Below are 25481 nucleotides of genomic sequence, written 5' to 3' on the forward strand. Positions count from 1 at the left end.
CGCCACCCAGGGACACCAGCCCCCTGCCCCCCCCCCCATGAGGCTTGTGGTTGAGTCTTTGAAGCTCCCAGCTCAGCACCTCCAGGACCCCAGTCACAGAGGTTCTGCTCAGGGTAGACCGTAGTCTGTGCACCCACCCACCCAGCCACCCAGCCACTTATCAACCTACCCAGCCACCAGTCCACCCACCCATCCACTCCACCCATCCATGCACCCATCACTTACCCACCCACCCACCCATCCATATATCCATCCACCCATCCACTTATCCACCCATCCACCCACCCATCCACCCCATCCATCCACTTATCCACCCATCCGTCCATCCACTCACCCACCCATCCACTTATCTACTCATCCACCCATCCACACATCCATCCACTCATCCACCCATCCACTTATCCACCCATCCACCCATCCACTTATCCACCCATCCATCCACTCACCCACCTATCCATCCACTTATCCACCCATCCACACATCCATCCACTCATCCACCCATCCACCCATCCATTCACCCATCCACTTATCCACCCACCCACCCGTCCACCTATCGATCCATCCACACATCCACCCATCCACTTATCCACCCACGTATCCACCCACCCATCTATTCGTTAAACAGACGTATTTCAAGAAACCGCCAAGCTACTGTAGGAGGGGTTGGGGGTGGCAGCCGTGTCTGGTCCCGTCCTGGGGACAGGCGAGTACACTGCAGCTCACCCAGAGACTGCCTCAAGGCAACTCCACCACCGTGAGCTCAGCCCCTGCAGGGAGGCCCTTCCAGGTCCCGCTGGTCCCAGCACCCAGGCCTCGACTTGCCCTGGGGATGCCTAGGGAGAGGCTCCGGGGCCCAACCCCTGCCCCAGGACGAAGCTGCGTGTTCAGGGCCCGCAGCTGTGAGGCAGGACCTGCCTGGGAAGGGACCGGAAGCTGGGGCAGCTGGAGCCAGCCGGGCAGGTGGGGCAGGGACAGCTGGGCCACAGGCTAGACCTGCTGTGACTCGGTGGCCGTGGCAGCAGGGCCTTTGGGGTGCAAGAGGGCAGTGCCCACTGCAGCGTGTCCCCCTCCACAGGGGGATGGTCAAGGGCCAGGAGAGAAAGGGAACAAACCTTTCCCTTAGGGACAAACCCAGAAAGAGTCCGGGGCCCTGAGAGGGCTGGCAACCATGGCAACAGGTGTCAACACTCTGGGCTCAGCTCACAGGTGTCAGGGCCTCCAGAGCTGCTGTTATTTACTCAACTTGGGGTGTTCTTAGTGGCAGCTGAGCCAGACCCAGCTGGGGGAGGATATAAGACACCTGGCTGGTTCAGGTACCATGGCACCCGGCAGGCCCTCACCTGCCCTTTGCTGAAAGTTCCATTCACTCCTTGGCACCAGTTCCTGGCCCAGAGCCGCCCTCCCTGCTCCCCTGGGGGGACCTGGGGACAGTGTCTCTCTGGGAGGCAGGTGACCTAGTGGACGGGCGGCCGTGGGTCTCCCCGGGGGAGGGGACACCGGCTGAGGACCAGCCCGCTAGCATCACAGGCCCACGCGCCAGGCTGGGGAGGCCGAGGAGGCCAAGGCTCGGCCCCCTCTCCCCACGCACTCGGCCTTGCTGGCCACACCATGGCGAGCTGTATGCCGCCTGGCCGGCCGGTGGTGGGCATCTCAGCCCGGGCTGGCTGGGGACCTCACAGCCGGGGACGGGGCTGTGTCCACAGGCTGCAAGTACGACCAGCTGAACAGCCACTTTCACTGCATTCGGGAGGGCTGCCAGTTCTCCTTCCTGCTCAAGCACCAGATGACGTCGCACGCCCGCAAACACATGCGCAGGATGCTGGGCAAGAACTTCGACCGCGTGCCCTCCTCCCAGGTGAGCGCCCCCCAGGTGAGCACCCCCAGGTGAGCACCCCAGGTGAGGACCCCAGGTGAGGACCCCCCAGGTGAGCGCCCCCAGGTGAGCACCCCAGGTGAGGACCCCCCAGGTGAGTGCCCCCAGGTGAGCACCCCCAGGTGAGCACCCCAGGTGAGGACCCCGCAGGTGAGCGCCCCCAGGTGAGCACCCCTAGGTGAGCATCCCAGGTGAGGACCCCCCAGGTGATTGCCCCCCAGGTGAGGACCCCCCCAGGTGAGCACTGCCAGGTGAGCGCCCCCCAGGTGAGCACCCCCAAGTGAGGGCCCCCTAGGTGAGCGCCACCCAGGTGAGCACCCCCCGGTGAGCACCTCCCCAGGTGAGTGCCCCCCAGGTGAGCACCCCCAGGTGAGGACCCCCCCAGGTGAGCACCCCCCAGGTGAGCACCCCCAGGTGAGCGCACCCCAGGTGAGCGCCTCCCAGGTGAGCACCCCCAGGTGAGCGCCCCCCAGGTGAGTGCCCCCCAGGTGAGCACCCCCCAGGTGAACACACCCTCAGGTGAGCACCCCCAGGTGAGCACCCCCCAGGTGAACACCCCCTCAGGTGAGCACCCCCCAGGTGTGCACCCCTTCAGGTGAGCACCCCCCAGGTGAGCACCCCCTCAGCTGAGCACCCCCTACCAGGTGAGCACCCCTTCAGGTGAGTGCCCCCTCAAGTGAGCACCCCTCCAGGTGAGTGCTCCCTCCCAGGTCAGCGCCCCCTCAGGTGAGCACCCCTCAGGTGAGCATCCCTCCAGGTGAGCACACCCTCAGGTGAGCACCACTCAGGTAAGCGCCCCCTCAGGTGAGCACCCCTCAGGTGAGAGCATCCCTCCAGGTGAACACCCCCTCAGGTGAGCACCCCCTCAGGTGAGCACCCCACAAGTGAGCACCCCTCCAGGTGAGTGCCCCCTCCCAGGTGAGCACCCCTCAGGTGAGCATCCCTCAGGTGAGCACCCCACAAGTGAGCACCCCTCAGGTGAGCACCCCCTCCCAGGTGAGCGCCCCCAGGTGAGCACCCAGCGGCCCCTTCTCCAGCCCTTCTGGGGGTGCACCGGCCTCACCCACGTGCCACTTCCTATCTCCTGGCTGGCAGGGCCCCCCCCCACAGCCCGGCCCCTCCGACTGCTCAGCCTCGCCCCTTCTTGCAGGGCCCCCACAGCCTGCTGGACACCGAGACTGACGAGTACCCAGACTACACGGGCTGCAGCCCAGGGGCCATGTCCTCCGAGTCCTCCACCATGGACCGCAGCTGCTCCAGCACCCCCGTGGGCAACGAGAGCACCGCCGCAGGTGAGGGGCCACGGGCAGGGCCACGGGCAGAGGTCACGGGCGGCCGTCGGCTCCCAAGACCCCGCAGCGCTGGGTCCATGACTACACGACACGGCGGGTTCCCGGCCAAGTGGCTTCAAAAGAGCTCAGGCCGGGGTGCACGAAGCCGGCCGGTGTGGGGGACACGGGCCCCAGGCCCCCCTGCCACTGTGCCCTCCTCCCTCCTCCTGCTCTGGGCCTGGGCCTGGGCCTGGGCCTGGGCCTGGGCTGGCAGCAGAGACTCCCCCCTCCCGAGCTAACACCCCGAGCAAAACCACTCAGGCAGGTCCCCGTCCCGGCCCACCAGGCCTGCCCCTCGGACACCCCTCCCCAGCTCTCCCTCTCCCTCTCTTCTGTGCGCCACCTCTCTCCTCATCCGTCCACGTGCTTCATGCCATGCTTGTTCTGCCATCGGGGTTCTCATTCGGGTTCTGTTTGTTCCTTGTCTGTCTGTCGTCTGTCTGTTTGTTTGTTTGTTTTGTTTCTGCTTCTCTCCGCCCTCCAGGCTGCCCGGCTCCTCCTCCTCTACCTCCTCCAGCTGCGGCCAGTGACGGTGACGAGGCCGCCCGCCTGGCTCCACAGCCCCCTCTGACCCCATCCTTCTCCCCCTCCCTCCCATACCTCTTCTCCCCGCCCTGTCTCTCATTCTCTCTGCTCGGGGCCACTCTGGGAGCCACCCGGGGCCTGGTCCACCACCCCATCAGCGGCCCACCCAGCTGCCCGTCCGTCACTGCCACTCCAACTCCAGTAAAAAGTGACGTTCCCCTAGTTCAGGACGCCGCAGGTAACTCACGCCCTCCTCCTCCCGGGGTCTGTGGCCCCGGCCAGCCCTGGAGACTGGCCCAGGGCCAAACCCTTGGCTGTACCCGCTAGGCCGCCATGTGCCCCCCGCCCACAGCCCGGCACCACCCCAGCCCCAGGCTAGAAAGGCCAGTGTCTGTCCTAGGCCTGCACGTTGCAGCCAGGGCTCCCCAGAGACCCCCCAGCTCAGCCGCGGACTGAGACGACTGTGCCCACCCCACCCAGCTTCTGCAGCAAGGCTGAGCTTGTCACTTCTGCTCTTGGGGGTCACCGGGCCCAGCACCAGGGGCTGGGGCTGAAAATGTTCTCGGGAAGGTGGGTGGTACTCAGACCTGCCCAGGCGTGAAGGGTCCTGACCCCAGGCTGAACCCCCTGGCCCCCCACACGGGAGCGCTGTTAGTGTGTCTCTGTGGTCCAGCAGCTCCCCATCTGCTGCCCCACAGGGATGGGCCCTGCTCCCCCGACCACCCCAGGGCCACCGTCATCCCCGCTCTATCTTCCTGCATCCTAAGTGCCAGGCACTGTGCCAGCCCAGGGCTATGGCAGGGAGTGGGGGCTTCAGGCTCCCCTCCCAGGAAGAGCACCCCGTGGAGTGCAGCCCCCTGAGCTCTGTCAGACACGTGACAGATGGGACTCCGCTCCCACACCTGGGCCCAGGCCCACTCCCGCGCCCAGCAGGCAGCACTACCCTTTGGCTTCTCTTTTGCCATCTAGGGGTGGGGGTGGCTGTCTTCCAAAGGACAGGCTAGCAGGTGTGTCATGCAGGCCAGACACCTGGGAAGGTCCAGGGGGGAGGGGCAAGGGGGTGCCCACCACCACACCGGTTAGAGCCGGGCCGACAGGCCCCACTCTGCCTATCAGGACCAAAGGTGGGGTGGGGGTTAGGCGTAGTACCCCCAGAAATGGGGTGCCCCAAGTCCAGGCAGGCAGTAGAGGCCGGGAGGGTGGGGACACAGCCCCAGCCCTCAGCAGAGCTCACCAGGTGCAGAGCACCAACCTTAAAAGACCTTCTGGTTGGGAGGAGGTGGTCCCTGGGGCAGCCTCGCACCCCAAACAGCCCCTGGGGCACTTGGCACCCTTCCTGATCAGGCCGTTGGGGTGCAGACGAGCAGGCAGCCTGCCCCTCATTGGAGGAACACGTGATGGGCCTGGCCCCTGTCCAAGCTGGGTCATTACCCTGTGGCCGGACCTCCCCACCCCCCCCCCCGCGTCCTCACCGCCCACCCAGACTGGCCAGGAGCCCACCCCCCCCCCGTGCAGCCTGTTCTGCGGGGCAGCCTGGCACCCCCTCCTCCGGGGTGGGGGACGGGACGGGAGGGGGCAGCCCTGGAAGGAATGGCAGACACGCAGGCCCCGACCCCAGCCGCAGGGTGCTGACCACCGCCCCGCCCGCCCCCAGGGAACACCATCTCCATGCCCGCGGCCTCGGGCGCCAAGAAGCGCTTCTGGATCATTGAGGACATGTCCCCGTTCGGCAAGCGACGCAAGACGGCAGCCTCGCGCAAGATGCTGGACGAGGGGCTGATGCTGGAGGGCTTCCGGCGCTTCGACCTGTACGAGGCGTGCGGGGACGCGGGCTGCCAGTTCTCGCTCAAGGTCACGCACTACCACTGCACACGCGAGGCCTGCGGCTACCGCTTCTGCGGCCGCACGCACATGTACAAGCACGCGCAGCACCACGAGCGCGTGGACAGCCTGGTGCTGGACGACTTCAAGCGCTTCAAGGCCGCGCTGCGCTGCGCCTTCGCCGACTGCCCGCTGTCGGGCGCCAGCACCCACTTCCACTGCCTGCGCTGCCGCTTCCGCTGCACGGACAGCACCAAGGTGACCGCGCACCGCAAGCAGCACGGCAAGCAGGCCGCCATCCGCGCCGCCGGCTTCCGCCAGTTCAGCTCTGGCGCCGACTGCCAGGCGCCCGGCTGCAGGTACCGGCTGCGCTGCTCCCACTTCCACTGCACCCACCCGGGCTGCCGCCACACGGTGGTGGGCATGGCGCAGATGGACTCCCACAAGCGTAAGCACGACAAGCAGGAGCGCGGGGAGCCGGGCGCCGAGGGGGTGGCGGGCACGGATGCGGCGGTCGGCACGGAGGTGGCGGCGGGCACGGAGGGGCCGCCCGGCCTGCAGGGGGTCGGCCCGGGGGGCTCGGTGGGCACAGACGCCTCGCCCGGCCTGGACCCGCGGCCCGTGGGCCCCCCCCTCCTCCTGCACGCCGGGCTGGGGCTGGGGCTGGGCGACACAGGGGACCCCACCTCCGGCCCCCCCGCCGTCCCCCGGCCCCCCGGGGCCCCCGTGGCGCCTGCCGCCCCGCTCCCGCCCCCGCCCCCGCCCGGGGAGTCCTCGCAGGAGGATGAGGAGGAGGAGGACGAGGATGAAGAGGAAGACGAAGATGAGGAGGAGGAGGAGGACGAGGACCTGTGCACAGACTCGGAGGAGTCTCTGCCCCCCGGGAGCCCCTCGCCGGCCCCTGCGGCCCCCGTCGCCTCCCCCTAGCTGCCCAGAGCCCCGGCCTGACTGGTGAAGGTGATGATGATTACTGGTTTGTAAGCGATGGTATTTATGTGTAAAGTCGACCCCCCGTGCAGAGCTGGGTGCCCTCCCCCCCCCCCCCCCCCCGGTGCTTTCGGACCCGGGTCCGACTCAGGACAGGCGGGGCTCCCGCTGGTGCTCCGGGCCCCCTGCACCGGGAGGGTCTTCTTCAGGGAAACAGAAGGTGCTCTTGTCCTGGGCCCCCACCTCGCACCCGGGGGGGCCCTGCCGCTCAGGACGCGGCCCCAGGCTGCAGGGCGCCGGCAGGGCAGGGGCGCCCCTCCACGCAGCCAAGGACAGCCCCGTGGACACTAGGGGTCACGCAGCCCCCTTGTGGCTGGAGGGGTGCTGACCTGTCTGGCCCCCTCCTGCCCCCCAGGGCCACCTGGCCGGGGTCCCCGCCACCCAGGCTGGGGGGACAGCAAGGCTGTGGGGAGCTTGGCAATTGCAACAGAGACACTGCGAGTGCTGTGCAGTATTTTTCCTGTGAAGGTTATTATTCTATGGATAACAAAAAAAGAATGGGCCGCCCGGCCATCGGCCAGTCCAGACTCAGCACTGAGGGTGGCCTGCGTCCAGCTCTTCACTTGAATTTCATTATTATTATTATTATTAATTATTATTATTATTATTGGGTAGAGACGAGGAAGACAAGGACTGTTGCTGTGAGGCAGTTTGTAGTTAACGGGCATCTGAGTCTTCGCTCTTGGTTGCGCCTGTGGCTCTGTAGGGGCTTTTCTCTTTTCTCTCTCTTCCTGCTTGTTTTATTAGGCTGTTTGGGATGCAGTCACCCAGACTCGGTCCCGTGCCGAGTTTGAAATGTGCCCTCCTCCTAGAGACGAGGTCGTCCGGGCCCCAGCGAGCGGAGGCCTCAGGCACACGCTGGCCGGGGCTCTGGGGGGTCCTGGGTCCAAGGGCCAGCAAGCAGCCCACGGCCAAGCCAGGGGCGGGGGGCTGTCACTCAGACCCTCACCTCCGGAGTCTCCGGGGGCCCGGTGCTGAGGTTCGCGTTACTTCTCCCTTTTTTACTTCTCATTTACTGTGTCCTCTTGGCTGTCCTCAGCCAGAAAGCCAGGCCCCTCTGACCTGGACAGGGGTGAGGGAGGCTTCTTTCTTGGTTTTTTTTTTTTTCTGAGACAGCCTCTCCCGGCCGCTCCTGAATCTGTGGGCATGGTGTAAAACTGCTGAGCCCTCGCCCAGACTTTGTGCCCCACCACAGAACTGGGGGAAGGGGGGGTCTGTGCAGGTTTTGTAAAGGGAAAAAAAAAAAGTTTTTCGATGTAGCAAATCAAACACATTAAAAAAAAAAAAAAAAGGACTGCAGACACTGTCCCCTCTGTGACCTACATGTCACACACTAGGACGATAAGCCATTGCTAGCTCATTTTGAATTTTAACGTGTAACTTTTGTTTTCTTTCTGTGGGGAAAAAAACAATGCTTGACCCACCAATGCTCTTTTTAATGTTTTCTAACTATGTGTGTGTGTGTATATATATATATAAATATCAGATGATATGTATGCACATATGCGTGTATCTATATGTATATAAACATATACAGATATAGAGAGATATAGAGGTTTTGAGACAAAAAAAAAAAAAAAGCAGAACATGAAAACCGAACTGAACAGCGAGTGCTCTGATTACTTGAATCTGGTCTCCTCGGCACCTGGTTATTAAGAACTGAATATTTTTCCACTTGAATTTAGTGCTATTAGAAATTTAATATATGTGTTTTATTTATTTGATTTTTTTTTGCATGACTGATGCAAGGTTTGACATTTTCACTCAATAAAAACTGGAAAAAAAAATATCTATCAAGCTTTTTTTTTTTTTTTTTTCCAAATCAGCACCATGCAGCTGGCTGTCCCCAGCAGTGCAGAGCAGGGCGGTGCCGCCCCACAGGCTGTGTGTACCAGGGCGGCGAGGGAAGGGGGCCAGCTTCCCTTCTGCCCGGCTGGGGAGGAGACAGACCAGTTTATCAGGCCCATTTCTGGGGGGCCCTGACCAGCTGGAAGGGGTCTTTGCCTCCACGTGAGCTGACTGGCATGAAAACCCAGCCTCAAAGCATCTGGGGTCCCCCAGACCCTAGGCCCAAGCGAGCCCCTCCTTGGAGCCAAGGTTCCTGAGTAGGTGCTTGGCAGGGTCATCCCTCTGCCCCCGGCTCCTTCCTCCTTCCGGCAGAGACCTGTCTGGGCTGGGAACGGCGTGTACCCGGATCTGATCCGGATGCTGGCCAGGGCACGTGGGGCGGGGGTGCCAGCTCCTGGGTCTGCCAGCTCCTGGGTCTGCAGCTCCTGGGTCTGCATCTGGGCCCTGTCTGCCTGGCGGTGACCCACTGCCTGGTAAACCCCGGCATCTGGCCAGCCCTGTCCAGAGCTGACCTGCTTCCAGGCGACGGGGGCCTGCCGGGGCCACAGGGACGGGGCATGTGTGGGGTCCCCATGTCCTCCCGCACCGGGAAGCAGCTCCCTGGATGGCATGTGGCTGGTGTGAGCACACGGCTCTCCCGGAAGGGAAGGTGGTATCATTCCACGGGGGGGGGGGGGGGGGGGGGTGCTGCCCTGCAGAGAAGGCATCGCCACGGAAACCTGCACACGGGGCCCCTTCCCCTTCCCCTTCCCCTTCCCTCCTGGATGGTGGCCCACTGCTATTTACATAAATACGTTCGTAGCAGACAGAAAAATACAGACTTTTTTTTCTGTCTTATTAAAATGTTCAAGTTGGAACTCGCCTATTGTTTGTGGATATCTCGGTTCTGTTAAATAAAACAGTGACTAATCTACGGGCTAAAGCACAAGTTCAACAAATTAAAACCATTATTGGAGCTTCACAGGCCCGGGTGGGCTGAGCAGCCCTCCCCTGGGGGCCAAGGGGAGGCAGGGAGCCAGGCCCGCGCCCCAAGCGGGTGGAGATGGGGGAAGTCTGACCACGGAACTCCCTTGGGTGTCACTGGGGGAGGGGGACCATGGGGCAGGGGCAGTGCCAGAGGCTTTGTGGCAGCAGATGCCACTTCATGCCCTTGGGGGAGTGTGGGTTCTGGGGGCAGGGGGGAGGAGTCAAGGCAGGTACCCCAAGTGCGCCCATGTCTCCTGGGCCTGCCCAGGCCTCAGCTGACCCACACCTGGCGGGCGGGTGGGAGCACCCTCCAAACTAGATTTAAGGTGAGGCAGTGGCCAGGGCCTGAAGCTCTGGGTCATGGGGGCCCTGGGGTGGGGGGGCGGCATGGGCCCAGAAGCCTCAGGAGCGACCGCCAGAGGAGGGAGAAGCCCCCACACCCACCAGAAGCGTGCTCACTGAAGGGGCTCCTGGCTCGGCACCCAGCCCAGGGCTGACGCACAGCCCACCTCCCACAGGCCTGGCCCGGCTCCGGTGCCCACAGCCCTCCCAGCCCCACCGTGGCAGGGTCCATGGCAGACAGGCCTGCCCAGCTGGCCAGCCCGGGCTCTTGTGTCAGCTGGCATTGGGCTCCCAGGCAGCCTGGGCCGGCCAGGCCTCCGAGAGCAAGGCCCATTGAGGGGCTGCAGTCCTGGGGCCTGTGCCAGGATGAAGAGGGGCCAGGTGGGTGCCACTCTGTTGCCTCTGGGCCTCGGCAGATCAGGAGCGGCTCCCAGGAGGCCCAGCGCCAGAGCGGGGGGCAAGGGCCCCTCCTGAGCCCCATGCCCCAGGCGGTCCTGCGAAGTCTAAGGCCCTTCCCCCTCGATGGCTGCCCTTGCCTGGCCCTGCCCAGGGCCTCCCTGTGACCAACCATACCCCCTGGATCTGTGGGGCATCTTGAGAACAGCTCTCCCCAGAAGGGCCACCAGCATGCAGGGCACCTGGGCCTCCAAGGTGTCCGTGAAGCACAGCTGCGGGGGCCGAGAGGAGAGCCTTCCGGGCCTTGTGGGGGGCAGAAAGGTGCTGGGGTGCTCTCCTGGGATGTCCTTGGTCTCCTCCTGGGCTCGGAAGCGCTGGGTGAAAGGGACTGTTGAGTCTGTCCCCGACTTGCTGGGCGACCACAGCCGTCAGGAGGGCCTGGTGCCAGAAACATGGGGTTGGGGTCCTGCAGTGTGCGGGGAACGGGGGAGCAGAGGCTGAAAGGGGCCACCAGGCCAGCAAGGGCAAGGGGGTGTTCCCAGCTCAGCGTGCCCGCCTGTGCCAGCTCTCACATGCCAGCGGCAGCCACAGGCCGGGGCCGTGCCCCACAGGCTGCCGTCGTGGCAGGGGGTGGCCGCCTCGGGTGTGAGAAGCAGGGCAGGAGGCAGCGAGCGGGGTTCACCCCAGGCGCACCCTCCTCCTGAGGCTAGTGCTGTGCCCCTGCAGGGTCTCCCTGGCGTGTCTCTCTCTGGAGCCTCAGCCTCTCTGGGTGCCTTGGCAGGAATGATTTTAGACAGACAGAGAAACACTAACAATTAAGTAAACTCCTGAGGGTCGGGCTGTTAGGCTCTCCTGAGGTTCTGGGGCAGGGGCAGGGGGCAGGCAGGACAGGGACAGACAGTCCCCAGAGGTCAGGGGGCTTCTGGCTCGGGCTTAAGGACTAGCTGGCAGGCAGGGAGGGTGGGAGCCTCCCTGAGGACCCCACCCCTCATCTGGCCTGAGCCCTGAAGGACACGCTCACTGTCCATTGAGACAAGCCACACGACACTGGAAGGGGGGGTCCCATCTTTGTCGAAAAAGAGCTTGGGGGGAGTCTGACGGTGGCGCAGCGGGATAAGCGCAGGGACCGGCATGAGGATCCTGGTTCGAGCCCCCGGCTCTCCACCAGCAGGGGAGTCGCTTCACAGGCGGTGAAGCAGGTCTGCAGGTGTCTGTCTTTCTCTTCCCCTCTCTGTCTTCTCTTCCTCTCTCCATTTCTCTGTCCTGTCCAACAATGACAACAACAATAACTACAACAATAAAACAACAAGGGCAACAAAAGGGAATAAATAAACATTAAAAAATCTTAAAAAAAAAAAAAAAAAAAAAGAGCTTGGCCGGGAGACAGACGGACACACACACACACCTTTCAAAGCAAACGGAGGGCCGGGTGGTGCACTCTGAACACTCATGTCACCGTGCACAAGGACCCGGGTTCGAGCCCCTGGTCCCCACCTGCACGGGGAAGCTTCATGAGCAGTGAAGCAGGGCTGCAGGTGTCACCCTGTCTCTCTCTCTCCCTCCCCCCTCCTCCTGATTTCTCTGTCTCCATCCAATAAATGAACAAAAGTAATGCAGAAATAAATCAGGCGAAGAGGAAGGCAGAAGGGCTTTTATTTCCTGCGTAAGGACTAGAGCTCAAACAGGCAGCTCCAGACCCAGAGAAGGAAACCTGGTCAGGTTCAGCAGCCGGGGCTCCCGCCCCACAGGCTCCAGGCAGATGGAGGAGCTGCGGCCCCCGCCTGCGGGGCTTCCCACACTGGGGGGCTGCCCGGGGCCACGCCCTCGGGTCACAGCCGCGGGCAGCAGGGTCCTTCCTGGCCGCTGCCTTCAGTGCCCTTCCTCCAGAAAGGCCGTCGGCGCCGCTGTGCTCACTTCTGCCCCATTCCACATGTTTTCACCTTATTTGGATGAAATGCATTATTTTTCTAATGAAAGCATTTTTTGAAGAGCTGTCCTCCCTCGCCCAGCAGCTGCCTTTATTAGGCAGGACTTGAGCTGTTTTGGGGAGGGGTTTGTCCTTCCTGAACGCCCGCCAGACTCTGTCTTCAAAAGCAGCAGCCGTGCTCAGGACCAGGGGCGGAAGGCCTCCGGGCCCAGGGTCCGCCCCCTCCAAGAAGCCCCCGGGCCCCAGGAACCCAGCCCAGCAGCTGCGGCCTAGCCCTCTGTCCTCATGGCCCCGGTCGGTCCTGGCACAGGGCGCAGAGCTAGTGGGAGCCCACTGGGGCAGCGGGATCAGAGGCCCAGGTGGGAGCCTGGCTCTCTCTCCCCTGTGCCCTGGAGCTGCAGGGCTCCGGCTCCTCCGTCTCAGTTTGCCTGCAGGAGCCCAGATGCGGGGACCCAGGCTTCTCTGGGGACAGCGAGGCAGCGGAGGGGACTCTCCGTATCTCCAGTGGTCTGGACTGTGCACCTGGAGTCACAGCTCCCTGGCCGACTCCCCTGACAGGACAGCCCCCGTGCCAAGTGGCACCTGGCAGGCCAGGTGGTGGCGGCAGCCAGCTGCAGCTGGGAGGCCCAGGAGGCCCTGTGCTGTCCCTATGCCACCCCCAAAGCCTCTGTGTCTGCACCAGGAAGCCGCTGTCCCCAGGGCGCTGCCACCTCTGGGGTACTGCTTCTCTGAAGGAGAAAGGAGACAGGGTGTTGAAAGGGGAAGGGAAGAAGGGGAAGGGGAAAGGAAAGGAGGAGAGGGGAGGGGAGAGGAGGAGAGGGGAGGGGAGAGGAAGAGAGGGGAGGGGACAGGAAGAGAGGGGAGAGGAGGGTTAGGGAGGAGGGGGAGAGGGGAGGGGAGAGGAGGAGAGGGGAGGGGAGAGGAAGAGAGGGGAGAGGAGGGTTAGGGAGGAGGGGGAGAGGGGAGGGGAGAGGAGAGGGGAGGGGAGAGGAAGAGAGGGGAGGGGAGAGGAAGAGGGGAGAGGAGGGTTAGGGAGGAGGGGCAGAGCAGAGGAGGGGGAGAGGGGAGGGGAGAGGAGGAAAGGGGAGGGGAAGGTTAGGGATGAGGAGGAGAGGGGAGAGGAGGGGAGGAGGGGAGAGGAGGGCTAGGGAGGAGGGGGAGAGGGGAGAGGAGAGGGAAGAGGAGAGGAGGAGAGGGGAGAGGAGGGCTAGGGAGGAGGGGGAGAGGGGAGAGGAGGGGAGGGGAGAAGAGAGGAAGGGGAGAGGAGCAGAAGGGAGGGGGAGGGGAGGGAGGCTCTCCTGGGAGCAGTCACCCACTAAGACAGGGGTGCTCACCCCACTCAAGCCAGGTCTCTATTCAGGAGCGGAGCCCTCTCCCCCCGCCAGGATGTCGCCCTCGAAGCCGCTCAGGGCCAAGGCCGGGCCCCTCTGTCCGGGGCGAGCAGCCCACAGGTCTCCCTGGGGCTGGGGTCGCCCCGGCAGGGCCTCCCGGACGAGGGTCTGGCAGCAGACAGGGAGCCCAGGCAGCTGTGAGCTGTGGCGACGTCTTTATTAAGCTCTGTACAGTCATCTCGGCTCTGAGACTCAGACCTGATGACACACACACGCTGCTTCTGGGGCAGGCGGCAAGGCCCGGGCGCTGGCTCCCACGAGGGAGGCCCCCGCAGCAAGCAAGGACAACGGAGAGGAGCCTGAGTCGCTGGCCTGGGGACAGGCGGCGCAAGAGGTGGCCGTGGGGCCCCAGGAGGCCCAGCCGGGCAGGGAGTGGGGGCTGCCGACTCTGGAAACAGACAAGGTGATCGCCTGCTCCCTGGGGGAGCCGGGGAGGGGGACGGGGGGGACATGACAGACACACAGCTCTTCTGTCAGGGCAGGCGGCAGGCCGCCGGACTAGCTCTTGTCATGCATGGCACGAAGTCAGCAGGCGGGGGCGTGGGGCCGAGTCCGGTCTGCTCGGTGCCCCCGTCTGGCGAGAGCAAGGAGACTGACTTATGGGCTGGGCCAGGCGGTGGGCAGAGGCCAGGCTGATGTTCGGGCAAGAGGGCTCGGCGGTGAGCGCCGCCCCACGCACACCGGGGCCGGGGTGCCCGCCTCCCTCTCGGGCCGGCCGGGCGGGGCGGCCTAGTCCCCGTCCTTCTCGTCGCTGGCCCCTTCGGGCCGCCGCAGCTTCTCCACCTGCTCGTTGATCTGCCCGTCCCCGCCACGGCGGTCCTCCCTCTGCACCCCCAGGCAGTCCTCCTCCTCTGCACGGCCCACCTCCTCGTCCTCCTCGTCCTCCTCGTCCTCCCGCTTGTCCTCCTCACCCTGCACCTCCATCCTCACCTGGCCCTTGACATCCACCACCCCCTCGCCCTCCTCCTGCGGGCCCAGCAGGTGGTAGGCGGCCGCGGGGCCCTCGGGGCCGTGACCCTCCTTCACGGGGGACGGCGAGGCAGACTCGGCGCTGACGCTGACGGGCGAGATGTCGCTGCTGCTGTGGTGGGACGCGGCCGCCGGGCCGGAGGGCGACGGAGACTTGACCGGGATCTGCCAGGACGGGACCTTCGGGGCCGACGGGGATGGCGGGAACTGCCTCCTGAGGGGTGGCACGGCGGGTTGACGGCAGGCCGTCCCACCCAGCCCCAGGCCCCAGGTGCAGCGAGAGAGAGAACCCCCACCCCACCCCAGGCAGAGCCTCTGGACTGGGTGCCGCACAGGGCAGCCCCTTAGGGCCCCTTGGCCCCCGGGCGGGTGCCACAGCCTGAAGCCCAGTGGACCCCGGTGCCTAGGGCCCAGCCTCTGGCCCCATGGGAGGGAGGACAGAGAACCAGGAGCCTGGGGGCCCTGGACTCTGTCTGTGGCTGGAGCAAAGGGGCAGGGGCCTGGGCAGCAGCCACAGGGTCTGAGGGGCAGCACTGGTTAGCAAACCTCTGGGCTCGGCTCCTGACAGGCCAGAGCCAGACCTCCGTTCATTCCCCACCCCGAATGCTGGGCCCATAGCCAGCCCAGACCACAGCCATGCCCAGGAGGGCCTGGGGGCCAGTGCGCTCGGTAGTGGCTGGGAGTCAAACTCGAGGCGGACAGGCCCGTCCCTCTCCCTCACCTCTGCCTGCACCCCACCAGGCCGCTCGATGTTGCTCCCAGCACAGGGCTGGGCCAGCCAGCCCGCCCACCCCCCACCCCCAGCACATACAACCAGGCCTGTAATTCAACTGTGTCACAGGACACAAACTGCATGTGTGGCCTTCTCCGCTCCAGTGTGAGCCCACAGCCTGCTGTCCTCTGTCCCTCCGGCCTCAGAGGCTCCTGTGCCCTGCCCAGGGCACCTCTCCTCTGGGCGTCCCTCTGGCCGCCCCGCTCAGCTACACCTCTTTTGGGGCCTAAACAAGATGGCTAGGAAGCCAGCTCCCCATCCTTGGCCGGTACAGCACCTGTCCTGGTGTCAGACAGTGCGTGGAGACCCCCAAACTCTGCCTCAACACCCCTGCCCAGCAGGGAGATACACCCGTGAGCACTAGCCCCCCGCCTCCCACCCAAGGCCCAGGCTGGGCAGGTGAGTCACAGGGCTTCCTCTGCATACCGATTTAAGAGAAGTCCCTTCAGTGAGTTGATTTCTGACTTGAGTTCACTGATGTTCTGAGATTCCAGAATCCAGTTGGTAGACGAAGTGGCCTGGAAGTCGAAACACAGAAGATACAGGTCAGAGGGGTGCCACCCACCCGGCCCACAGAGCCCCGGTGCTGGGGTAGCAGGAGGGCTCAGGGGTCCTGTGTCCCTGGGAGGGGTGCAGCAGTGCCCACCGGGGGGCTGAATGATGCCCCTATGCATCCCCACCAACTCTGGACAGCTGGCCACAGTCAGGAATCCCAGCATGGACTTGGCAGCAAGACGCTGTTCAGGTAACGGGAACAGAGCCAGGCCAGTGCCAGAAGAGCCTTTTTCTGTGGAGACACAGTGGAGTGTCTGCGATAAGAAACGACACTGTCCGGGCTGCAGATGTGCTCAGGCAGAGGGGCAGGCGGGGAGGCCGCGCCCAAGGGAGGCGTGTGGGGCCACTGTGAGGCCCTCCACGCCTGTGTCATGGAAGCGCACTAACAAGGTCAGCAGCGCCGTCTCTGTACACCGACCGCTTGCTTCCCCACCCCATCCCATGCCTCCTTCTGCAGAAACAGCCCCCCACACAGAGCGGCACACGGGGCTGTGACAGGCACCCGGGGCTTCCTCGGCCCCTCCCTGTCCCCAGCTCCCACCCCGACAGGCCTCGGGGCTCACTCTGCCCTCTGCTAAGCCTTAGAGGCCCCGAAGTCCCAGAGGCGGTGGGGTGAGCTCGCAGGTACACTCTGCAGAGTGCGGAGGCTCGGGGCGGCAGGTGTCGGGGACAGAGACTGAGCAGTGCTGGGCACACGGGACTCCCGCCGCTTGCACACACCCCGGGGCCCCGCTCTGGAGCCCCAGACAGCCTGGGTCCTGGAGCCACTGCTCTGGCTTCTCTGAGCCCTGAAGGCCTGAGCGTCACATTGGATGGGGTGGGGGTGGGGTGTTTGTATTTGCCGGTCTACAGAGGAAGCAAGTTTCCAACACATGTGGTACCAGATGCCAGGATTCAGAAATAAAACCTGACATCTGGGGCTTTTTAGCCAGTCTCTTTAAAACGCACTTGTAGAAACTCCCCGCCTTCAGTTTTATGTAAGTTTTTAATTACTTAATGCACTTCTTTTTAATTTTTACAGTGTTGCAGTAGGAGTTTGCAAGCCAGATATAAACACTTACATTACAGCTGAGAAAACACTGCTCTGGGTCTTTGGTTTATGGGGTAACCCAAGTCTTAACACACGCGAGCTGAGATGCCAAGCCCGTGAGCACAAGAGAGAGAGAAAGGGGGCAGAGGTGAGTGGGGGCCAAGGGCTCAGTGGTTCTCAGCACCAGCCTCAAGCCTGGGCTCCCTTCCTGCTCAAAAGGCAACATGTGGTCTTAATCTTAATGCTTAAGGTCTGAAAACACTTTTCCAATTTCCGGAGCAGCTTCTGGACACTGGCAGGCTACTGTGCCAAAGGGTGAGACAACAGCGGCCTTCCGGCGGCTTTCTGAGCCGGTCTGCCGGGGCGGTGGAGTCCGGTGACCACGGCTACCTGTATGGCAAGCAGACAGCACCTCCGGGGGCTGAGCCCCCACGGGGCTCCCCAGAGACCCTCCTCAGTGCAGGCACCCAGGTCCCACAGGGAAGGGGCAGCCTCGCGTTGCCACCAGAGCAGAAGGTGGGGTGCCGGCCGCCCGCATGAGGCTGTGTGCGGGGAGAGCCTTTCCTGTGTGGGCGACGTAGGAGCTGCAGCCGGCACAGAGGAGGAGGGTGAAGCAGGACAGTGACACCCTGGACCCTACTGGACCACTGTCCCCTGGGCCCAGTCTGTCTGGGCAGAGCCTCAGGAATGGCCCTGTCACCTGCCCACAGAAACCTGGGATTCTGGGAGCTCCCAGCCTGATGCCGTTCTAAGGACGTGAACAGACGAGGGAGACGTCATTGTAGCCACACTTCAGACGGGAAACCGAGACTGGGGGGCTGAACGCCTTGCCCGTGCTGGCAGAGGAGGATGCTGAGCTGGGGTCCAGCCCTACGAGCTGACGCTGCCCAGGCCCCGTCTGATTCGAGAAGCAGGGCGTGCGAGCCTCTGTGGCCAGACCCTGCTGGGCTGCCGTGATTGGAGGGGCAGCTGCCTGCAGCACCGCTGGAGCCTGGACCCTGACTTGTGGCTGGACCTCATCCGCATCTATGCCTCCTGCCTGCGGGGGTTCACTCAGAGGGAACCGCTATCCCTGTGCCCTCCTAGTGACCAGGTGACCAGGTGACTATGGCCCCTCTCCGAGGGCCGTGTGCCCCTGCCCCCCTGAAGCACGTGGAGAGTAGGGGAACAAAGTCAGACCCAGGGGAGGGAGGGCGCGAGGGGCGGGGACGGGGCTGGGGCAAGTACCTTGGCTGTGGCCAGCTCGTGGACCAGCTCCTGCACTTTCTGCTGCTGCTGGACCAGCAGCTCCTGGACGGAGGCCAAAGTCAGCTGCAGCTGTGTCACTGGGGAAAGAAGAGCTGCGGGTCTGTCACACGGCCCAGGCCCTCACCATCCCGACTGTCTGCACACTGGGCAGTCACCGCACCGCACCTGACCTCGCGTCTGCACTTATCTCCCCCTGGGCACTTGTCCGTGGTCAACAGTTACCCATCCAGAGCCTCTCCCCTCTGATCACTTCTGCCTACGGTCCGCTCGGCCCTCACAACTCGGGTGACGTCTGCATCCCTCACCTCACCGGCCGCTCCCGGGAGCCTCCGGGCCTGTGGAGAGAGCTGGAAGCTGCAGCTCTCACGGCCCTGCTCCAAGGCCGTCCCCAGCCGCCTGCTGTTCCGACCTTGCCGGGCCTCAGGCTCCAGGGTCAACTGGATGTGCCAGTCACACCGGAGCATGCTGGGAGCCGGACAGATGCCCCCAGAAGGGCAGACGCCTGCCTGCTTGGGACAGTCGGCGCTCTTGCTGGCCTGAGTTTTAGATTCAGAGCCACCACCTGGTAAGCGAGCGCAGAGAGGAGAGGCAGCCGGAGCGACAGGTCCCAGCTAATCTGGGCCGTCACTGGGGCGCTGGGTGATGAGTGTGAGTCCCATGGAGTCGGTGACAGAGGAGGTGGCCGGGGCCCCAGAGCCACGGTAATTACAGCCTCTCTTGACCCTGCGTTGGATTCGCAGAGGGAGGGGGGAAAAGCACCGAAAGCCCCCTGAAAACCTCCTAGAAGCAGAAATTAAAAATGAACTTTACAGCCCTTAGAAAGGCTGTCATTTTATGCCCCTTATTAATATTCTGAGGTTGGGAGCCTTTCCGTAAAAACATAATTAATTGAGGCCGCGCCGACAGTAAACAAGCAATTTCAAATTAAACCGAAATGACGGCGGCTTCATTTGCAAATGTGAACAGATTCTCAGAGCAGATAAATGAAGTCACCACATACAGTTGGGGGGGGGGCAGAGAAGGGGCTGCTGGAGACGGCTTTGAGGGGGTGACTTGATGGAGTCATTAATCTTTACCTGTCTGTGCCACACTGCCACTCAGCTCCGAGAGGCTCGCCTCCATCCTTGCCAGTTGCTTCCTGTCCTCTCGGCCGCCCAAGATGAGGGGGAGCAGGTATTTCTACAAGAAGCAAGGTGGCTGTGAGGGCGGGGAGGCGTTCAGGGGAGCTCTCATCACGCCCACCAACTTTCTGTCAGCCCAGGCTCTGGGATCTCTGAGCAAACACCATAAAGGAATAAGAAATGTACAAGTTACGAGTCTGCGGCACCTGGCTGCCACCATGTCAGCTCTGTCAAGGAGGCGGTAGGAACAGACTGCTAGGGGGACAGGAAATCCAGCCTCACCTACGGCAGCAGAGAATGTTCTAGTTCTGCTAGTACTATTCTATTTAATACTTTTATGACCAAAACCACTCAGAAAGCCTACTTTGGGGCCGAGTGGCAAAGCACTCAGCTGAGCGAGAGCACATTACAATGCTCAAGGACCCGGGTTCAAGCCCCTGATCCCCCCGCAGACTTATGAACAGTGAAGCAGGGCTGCAGGTCAGTTTCTCTGTCTCTACCCAATAAATGAATAAAGAAAAAAAATATTTAAAATAAATAAAAGCTTTTAAAAATCACTTTAATATACTTTTCCCATATTTGGGAGCTACTCTCTGCCCTGACCCAGCTCTCTAGTCCTGTTTCCAGCCCTGACACCATTTCCCCAGACAGCACCTTGGGTCCAGCTGCATGGTAGCTGTCAGACTCAGGCAAAAACTAGCAAAGTCATAGCCCCTTGGAATATACCTGAAATAGACCTACAAGCCTTTTACAGAATGGAGACCCCCAACTCTCATCTGCTATATTCTTACCTTTAGGTTCCTGATTATTAAACAATTGTCCTGCTTTCTATCTTAATGCTTTTCAGCCACCAGGTTGCAGATGCTACCATGACACCATCCTGACTCCCCTGGGCAGACGGCCTCACCCATGTGTCCTGGAGCCTCCCCTCCCCAGAGCCCTGCCCCACTAGGGACAGACAGACACAGGCTGGGGGTGTGGGTCCACCTGCCAACACCCATGTCCAGTGGAGAAGCAATGACAGAAGCCAGAACTCCCACCTTCTGCTCCCCCATAAAGAATCTGGGTCCATGTTCCCAGAGGGATAAAGAACAGGGAAGCTTCCAATGGAGGGGATGGGACACGGAGCTCTGGTGGTGGGAACTGTGTGGGATTGCGCCCCTGTGATCCAGCAGACTTGTTGATCATTATTAAATAAATAAATAAATAAACTTTGAATAAAAATTCTACTTTAAAAGTTCCGAGTGATCCGGCAGGAGTCCCAAGGCTCAGATGCCCCGAGCGCAATCCCAGCACCACACATGCCGAGTGCCGCGAGGACGTGCTCTCTCCCAACGAGTGCGACAAAGACTGGGGCTGGGGCAGAGGCGCACCTGGCTGAGTACCTACATCACCACGTGCAAGGACCTGGGCTCAAGTCCCCAGTCCCCACCAGTGAAGCAGGGCCGCAGGTGTCTCTCTGTCTCTCTCCCTCTCTATCTCCCCTTCCCTCTCAATTTCCCTCTTTGTCCTATCCAAGAAAATTAGAAAAAAAGGGGGGGAATGGCCTCCAGAAGCAGTGGATTTGTAGTTCTGACACCAAGCCCCACTGATAACCCTGGTGACAACAGTAAAATCAAAAAAGAGACAAACAAACTTTGAAAAAACATGAGTGGTTGGGGTCAGGTAGAAGCTCTAGTGGCAGGGCACTGGACGTGTGAGGCCCCATGTTCAAGCCCCAGCACGAAGCCTGCAGAGCTGAGACGCTCTGGCCTCTCTCCTGCAAAGATCCACAAGGGAGGGTGGGCAGAGGCACCCCAGTAGCGCGCTCGCACTGCCGTGAGCGAGAGCAGGTTCCCGTCGCCGGTCCCCACCTGCAGGGAGGAAGCCTCACAAGTGTGGAGCAGAGCTGCAGGTGCCTTTCCTCTCTGTCTCTCGTTTTCACCCTCTATCAAAAAAAAAAAAAAAAAAAAAAATGGCCACAGGAAAATAGCTGTGGAATCACGCCAGCATCAAGTCCCAGTGACAACCTTGGTGGCAAGATTAATGAATAAATTAATTAGTTAAATGTGGAAGTTTATACAAGAAAGCAGCGCCAGTGGTGTTCTCCAAGGAGGAGTGGGAGATACCCTTTCCTACATATTTCTCGACCCTCAGTTTAACAATCCGAAACACGGGAGTGGATCGTCCACTCAGAGGTAAGTAAGGGAAAGTGGACTAAAAACTCCTGGAGAGACTAATGGGAACAGCACTTGCTTATTCACTGGGGGAGAACACAGGGTTTCTGGCCTGTCAGTGAGGCCGCCTCAACCTCTTCACACGGAGCCTTGAACCCTCAGTACACGGTTTCTCCGGGTCAGCCAAAAGCAGGACAGTCTCCCAGAGCTGAGCCAAGGAGACAGAGGGAGACAGAGGGAGACATGGGGGCAGGACCAGAACTAATGACTAGGACTCCAGACACAGTCAGCACGTGGGACCGCGAGGGTCCTTCCCAGGAAAGCTGGAGAGAGCTCCGTGAATCCCCAGACACAGGGCTCACAGTCCTGCTGAAGATGCAGGAGGGAACCAGCTGGGACTGGGCGGCACCAGAAGTGGGGCCAGAGATGACCCAGCGCAGGCCCACGAGGGTGGCCAACGGTCCCACCTGAGCAGGGAAGCAAGGGCAGAGCGTGGGGAGGGGGCAGTCTCGCAGGAACTTAGGGTGCTGACTCCCCAGGTGGCTAAGTGAAGGCCAGCAGCCCACAGAGAAGTGTGAGGTTCCCATTTTACAAAGTTCTTTTTTTTCTAAGATTTTTTTAGTATTTATTTATTTATTTATTTCCTTTTGTTGCCCTTGTTGTTTTATTCTTGTTGTTATTGATGTCATCATTGTTGGATAGGACAGAGAGAAATGGAGAGAGGAGGGGAAGACAGAGAGGAGGAGAGAAAGATAGACACCTGCAGACCTGCTTCACCGCCTGTGAAGCGACGTCCCTGCAGGTGGGGAGTCGGGGTTCGAATGGGGATCCTTATGCCGGTCCTTGTGCTTTGTGCTACATGCACTTAACCCACTGCGCTACCGCCCGACTCCCCACAAAGTGCTTTTCAAGCACTGTGTGAGTTACTACCCTCAAATGGGCCGGAACTCATCAAGGAAGCCTTACCTTGGTTCTAGGCTAACAGAAAATTTTCTATACAAGTCAAGAAATTCTTGCATATCAAGAACTAAACATTCCACTTCTGAGAGCAGACGTGCCAATGGCAGGAGCACACACCACTGCCCTCCCTACATCTCTACATGCCAACAGAACAAGGAAGCAGTCTGACCCTGTCCTTCCTCTTTGAGTTCAAGGAACTGTTAAAAATGTGTCAAACTCGCATTCCCTTGTGCCTGGTCTCTTAGTGCCTGATCCTCGCTAAGACGGAGAGCAGAACATCTGGAATGTCTAGTGGCTGCCCTGCTCTGCCCTCCACACCAGGAGCAGCTGGCCTGCTACCAGTCACAGACCAACCCAAGGCAGCCAGGCAGCCCAGGAGCCGGGCCGGGGGGCTGAGGGAGAGACTTCAGCCGGAGCACCCTCCTCCTCCTGGGTCAGGAGGAGCCTTCCACGCACAAAGGAGGGAGGAGGAGGCCAGCTCACAGGCAGGAGCCCCAGGAGCCAGAACGCTTGGCTTGTGGGTTTCTGATGCACCGGTTTCCAGCAGAAGAGCAAGTGCGGCCCTCAGCAAGACGAGGCCACGTCTCTGACCCCAGCTTTGCACCGAATCAAAACCAAGGACCCGAGGGTCAGGCGGCAGCGCAGTGGGTTAAGCGCACGTGGCGCAAAGTGCAGGGACCGGCGTAAGGATCCCGGTTCGAGCCCCCGGCTCCCCACCTGCAGGGGAATCGCTTCACAGGTGGTGAAGCAGGTCTGCAGGTGTCTATCTTTCTCTCCCCCTCTCTTTCTTCCCCTCCTCTCTCCATTTCTCTCTGTCCTAGCCAACAACGAACAACATCAACAATGGCAATAATAATAACCACAACGAGGCTACAACAACAAGGGCAACAAAAAGGGGGAAAAATGGTGCAGGCACTGAGCCCAGCAATAACCCTGGAGGGAAAAAAAAAAACAAAAACCAAGGACCCTAGCAGGCGGCACCAGCACATGTCACGAGCCGGGAGTCGCTGGCAGAGTCGGTCACATGGAAGGGCAGGGCTGCCGGCAGCTACAGAAGGCAGGCAGGGCGTGCGCTCCCTGGCCCCTGCCCTGGCCCTGCGTCTTCCGGCCATTCGGCGTGTGTGCATCCTGCGCCCGCGATTCTGTTGCCAGTGGTGGCTCTGGGTCCCGGGGACTGACTCAAGTCTGGGGAAAGTCTAGGCTGGCATGGACAAGAACACAATTCACGCAGGACAAAACAGACCCCATGGCTCTGAGGACGCCACCGGCGTCTGACACCGGCACAGGCCTCTGCATCCGTCAGGAGGACATGGTGCTGCGGGCCGCGTCACGGCGGGTGAGGGAAGGGACGCTGCCCCGGTTCACAGATGAGACCACTGAGCCCGCGGCCTCAGGGCGCCTGCGCAGCAAGGCCGGGATGCATGTGGCGGGCGGGCTGCCCTCCAGGCCCCCTGCCCTTAACCAGTGTCGTTCCACCCTCAGGACTATTTGCTCTGTTGAGTACATGCTGGGTACTGCTCTGAGTACCTGGCATGGCAGTAGATGAGCTTGGTCTGTGCAGAGATTCCAGGTGCAACAGGCGAGAAGGAGCTGAGACCTGACAGTGCAGGTGTGTGTGTGTGTGTGTGTGTGTGTGTGGATTCTGCACCTGTCCTGCACAGTCATGTGGGGGGCAGGAGCAGGACTAGGGCCAGGATGGTGTTCACAAGCACACCCCGTCTCCGCAATGCCCCACTCTGGCTACAGGACCCCAGGCCCGGGTACTTCCAGGGTCAGTCTCCGGGTGGGGAGGCTGGGGTGCGACACCTGCAAGGAAGGACAGACTTACCCTGTAGAGCTGGTGAAAGCCAAAGGCGATCCCGGCCATGATGACAGCCAAGGCGCCGTAATCCCTCCACCGGGAGCCGCCCTGGCCTGCGGGTAGAGAGGGCGGTCAGGAGAGCAGCACGCACAGCCCCTCCCCCAGGGCTGGAGACAGCCACCGCTACTGCATGAGGCTCCCTGGGGACAGGTCATGGGGACAGGTCGGGCTGCCAGCCACACGTCCGTCCATCTCCACCTGCCCCCGCTGTTTGGCTGGGGGGGGGGGTCACAGGTGTCCCTGCTGTGTGGCTGGGGGGGTCACAGGTGTCCCTGCTGTGTGGCTGGAGGATCACAGGTGTCCCCGCTTTGTGGCTGGAGGCTCACAGGTGTCCCCGCTGTGTGGCTGGGGGGGGTCACAGGTGTCCCAGCTGTGTGGTTGGGAGGGTCACAGGTGTCCCAGCTGTGTGGCTGGAGGGTCACAGATGTCCCAGCTGTGTGGCTGGGGGGGGTCATAGGTGCCCCCACTAGGTGGCTGGGGGGGTCATGGGTGCCCCTCGTGTGGCTGGGGGGGTCACAGGTGCCCCCGCTGGGTGGCTGGGTGAGGGGGCGTGTGCAGTGGGGAGAAGGTGGCAGGGATGGGGTGGCAGCAGAGGTAGCCAGAGAATCAAGGAAGGATCTCCACCCCCAAGGAGCAAAGGGTTGACATAAACACACAAAAGGAGTGTGCCCAAAAATGCCTGGACAAAAGGAGGTATTTCAAGGATTAGAGATATTTCAGGATCAGACTGTGTGCGTGCAAGGTCCCAGGTTCGGTCCCTAGCACCAGCTGAGCGGTGCTCTCGTTCAAAGCAAAGGAAGATGAGCAGAGGCTGCACCGAGTGGTGATGACTGACTGAGGAAGGGCGTGAGTGGCAGCCATGCAGCGGTCTCACACACACTCATAAGTGGAATGCGGAGAACTGAAACATGCGAGCTTGGGAGAAGCAGCAGAGACACACACATATATATATACACATATGATCTCCATACTCAGTAACAGTGGCCTCGGGGTCACTGCTAGAGGACACAGAACTCTGGTGGGGGATGGTGTGGGCTTGTGCCTCTGTTGTCTTGTGATCTGGTAAATCACTATTGAATCACAAAGAAGGAAAGAGAGAGATAGGAAGGAAGGAAGGAAGGGAGGGAGGGAGGGAGGGAGGGAGGGAGGGAGGGAGGGAGGGAGGGGAGGCTCCGGGAAGGAGGGGACTGGAGCTACAAGCAGTCTCTTCGCTTGGGAACAGGTCCTGCCACCTGCCCTCAGCCAGGCTGCATAGGAAGGGCTTTCAGGTCCCCGCGTTCTTGCTCAGGATACGCCGGTGCCATCTGCAGTTCACCGGGGCCGGCACGGAGAAGCACCTCCCTCACCCTAACAGCCAGCAGGAGCTGCGTCCAGGCCGCCCTGCGTGACCCTCCGGTCCTCT

At 61.8% G+C, this 25481-nt stretch overlaps 3 protein-coding genes across 10 annotated transcripts in view; 2 read left to right on the forward strand and 1 right to left on the reverse strand.

Annotated features, from left to right (window-relative positions):
* Nucleotides 1–7769, forward strand: part of CASZ1 (castor zinc finger 1) — a 137526-nt gene extending 129757 nt beyond the window's left edge. For all 4 annotated transcript variants that reach the window (XM_060170913.1, XM_060170914.1, XM_060170915.1 and 1 more), the window contains 3 exons: nucleotides 1704–1855; nucleotides 3024–3165; nucleotides 5384–7769. In XM_060170913.1, coding sequence (XP_060026896.1) covers nucleotides 1704–1855; nucleotides 3024–3165; nucleotides 5384–6477 — 1388 coding nt within the window. In that variant the 3' untranslated portion in view covers nucleotides 6478–7769. The remainder of the gene's footprint in view (nucleotides 1–1703; nucleotides 1856–3023; nucleotides 3166–5383) is intronic.
* DFFA (DNA fragmentation factor subunit alpha) overlaps nucleotides 1–25481 on the forward strand; it is a 401378-nt gene that overhangs the window by 9458 nt on the left and 366439 nt on the right. The gene's annotated exons all lie outside the window — the stretch shown is intronic.
* The window catches only part of PEX14 (peroxisomal biogenesis factor 14), a 154258-nt gene continuing 140502 nt past the window's right edge, over nucleotides 11726–25481 (reverse strand). For 2 of the 5 annotated variants that reach the window (XM_060170924.1, XM_060170923.1), the window contains exons 4-8: nucleotides 24047–24132; nucleotides 19058–19160; nucleotides 17961–18073; nucleotides 15575–15666; nucleotides 13546–14590 (exon numbers count right to left, since the gene is read on the reverse strand). In XM_060170924.1, the coding sequence (XP_060026907.1) occupies nucleotides 14137–14590; nucleotides 15575–15666; nucleotides 17961–18073; nucleotides 19058–19160; nucleotides 24047–24132 (848 nt within the window). In that variant the 3' untranslated portion in view covers nucleotides 13546–14136. Of the gene's footprint in view, nucleotides 12030–13350; nucleotides 14591–15574; nucleotides 15667–17960; nucleotides 18074–19057; nucleotides 19161–24046; nucleotides 24133–25481 lie in introns of those variants that run through there. The other 3 variants (XM_060170925.1, XM_060170922.1, XR_009544420.1) reach the window with 2 other exon arrangements.

Source organism: Erinaceus europaeus, chromosome 13 (assembly GCF_950295315.1).
Source record: "Erinaceus europaeus chromosome 13, mEriEur2.1, whole genome shotgun sequence".
NCBI lineage: Eukaryota > Metazoa > Chordata > Mammalia > Eulipotyphla > Erinaceidae > Erinaceus > Erinaceus europaeus.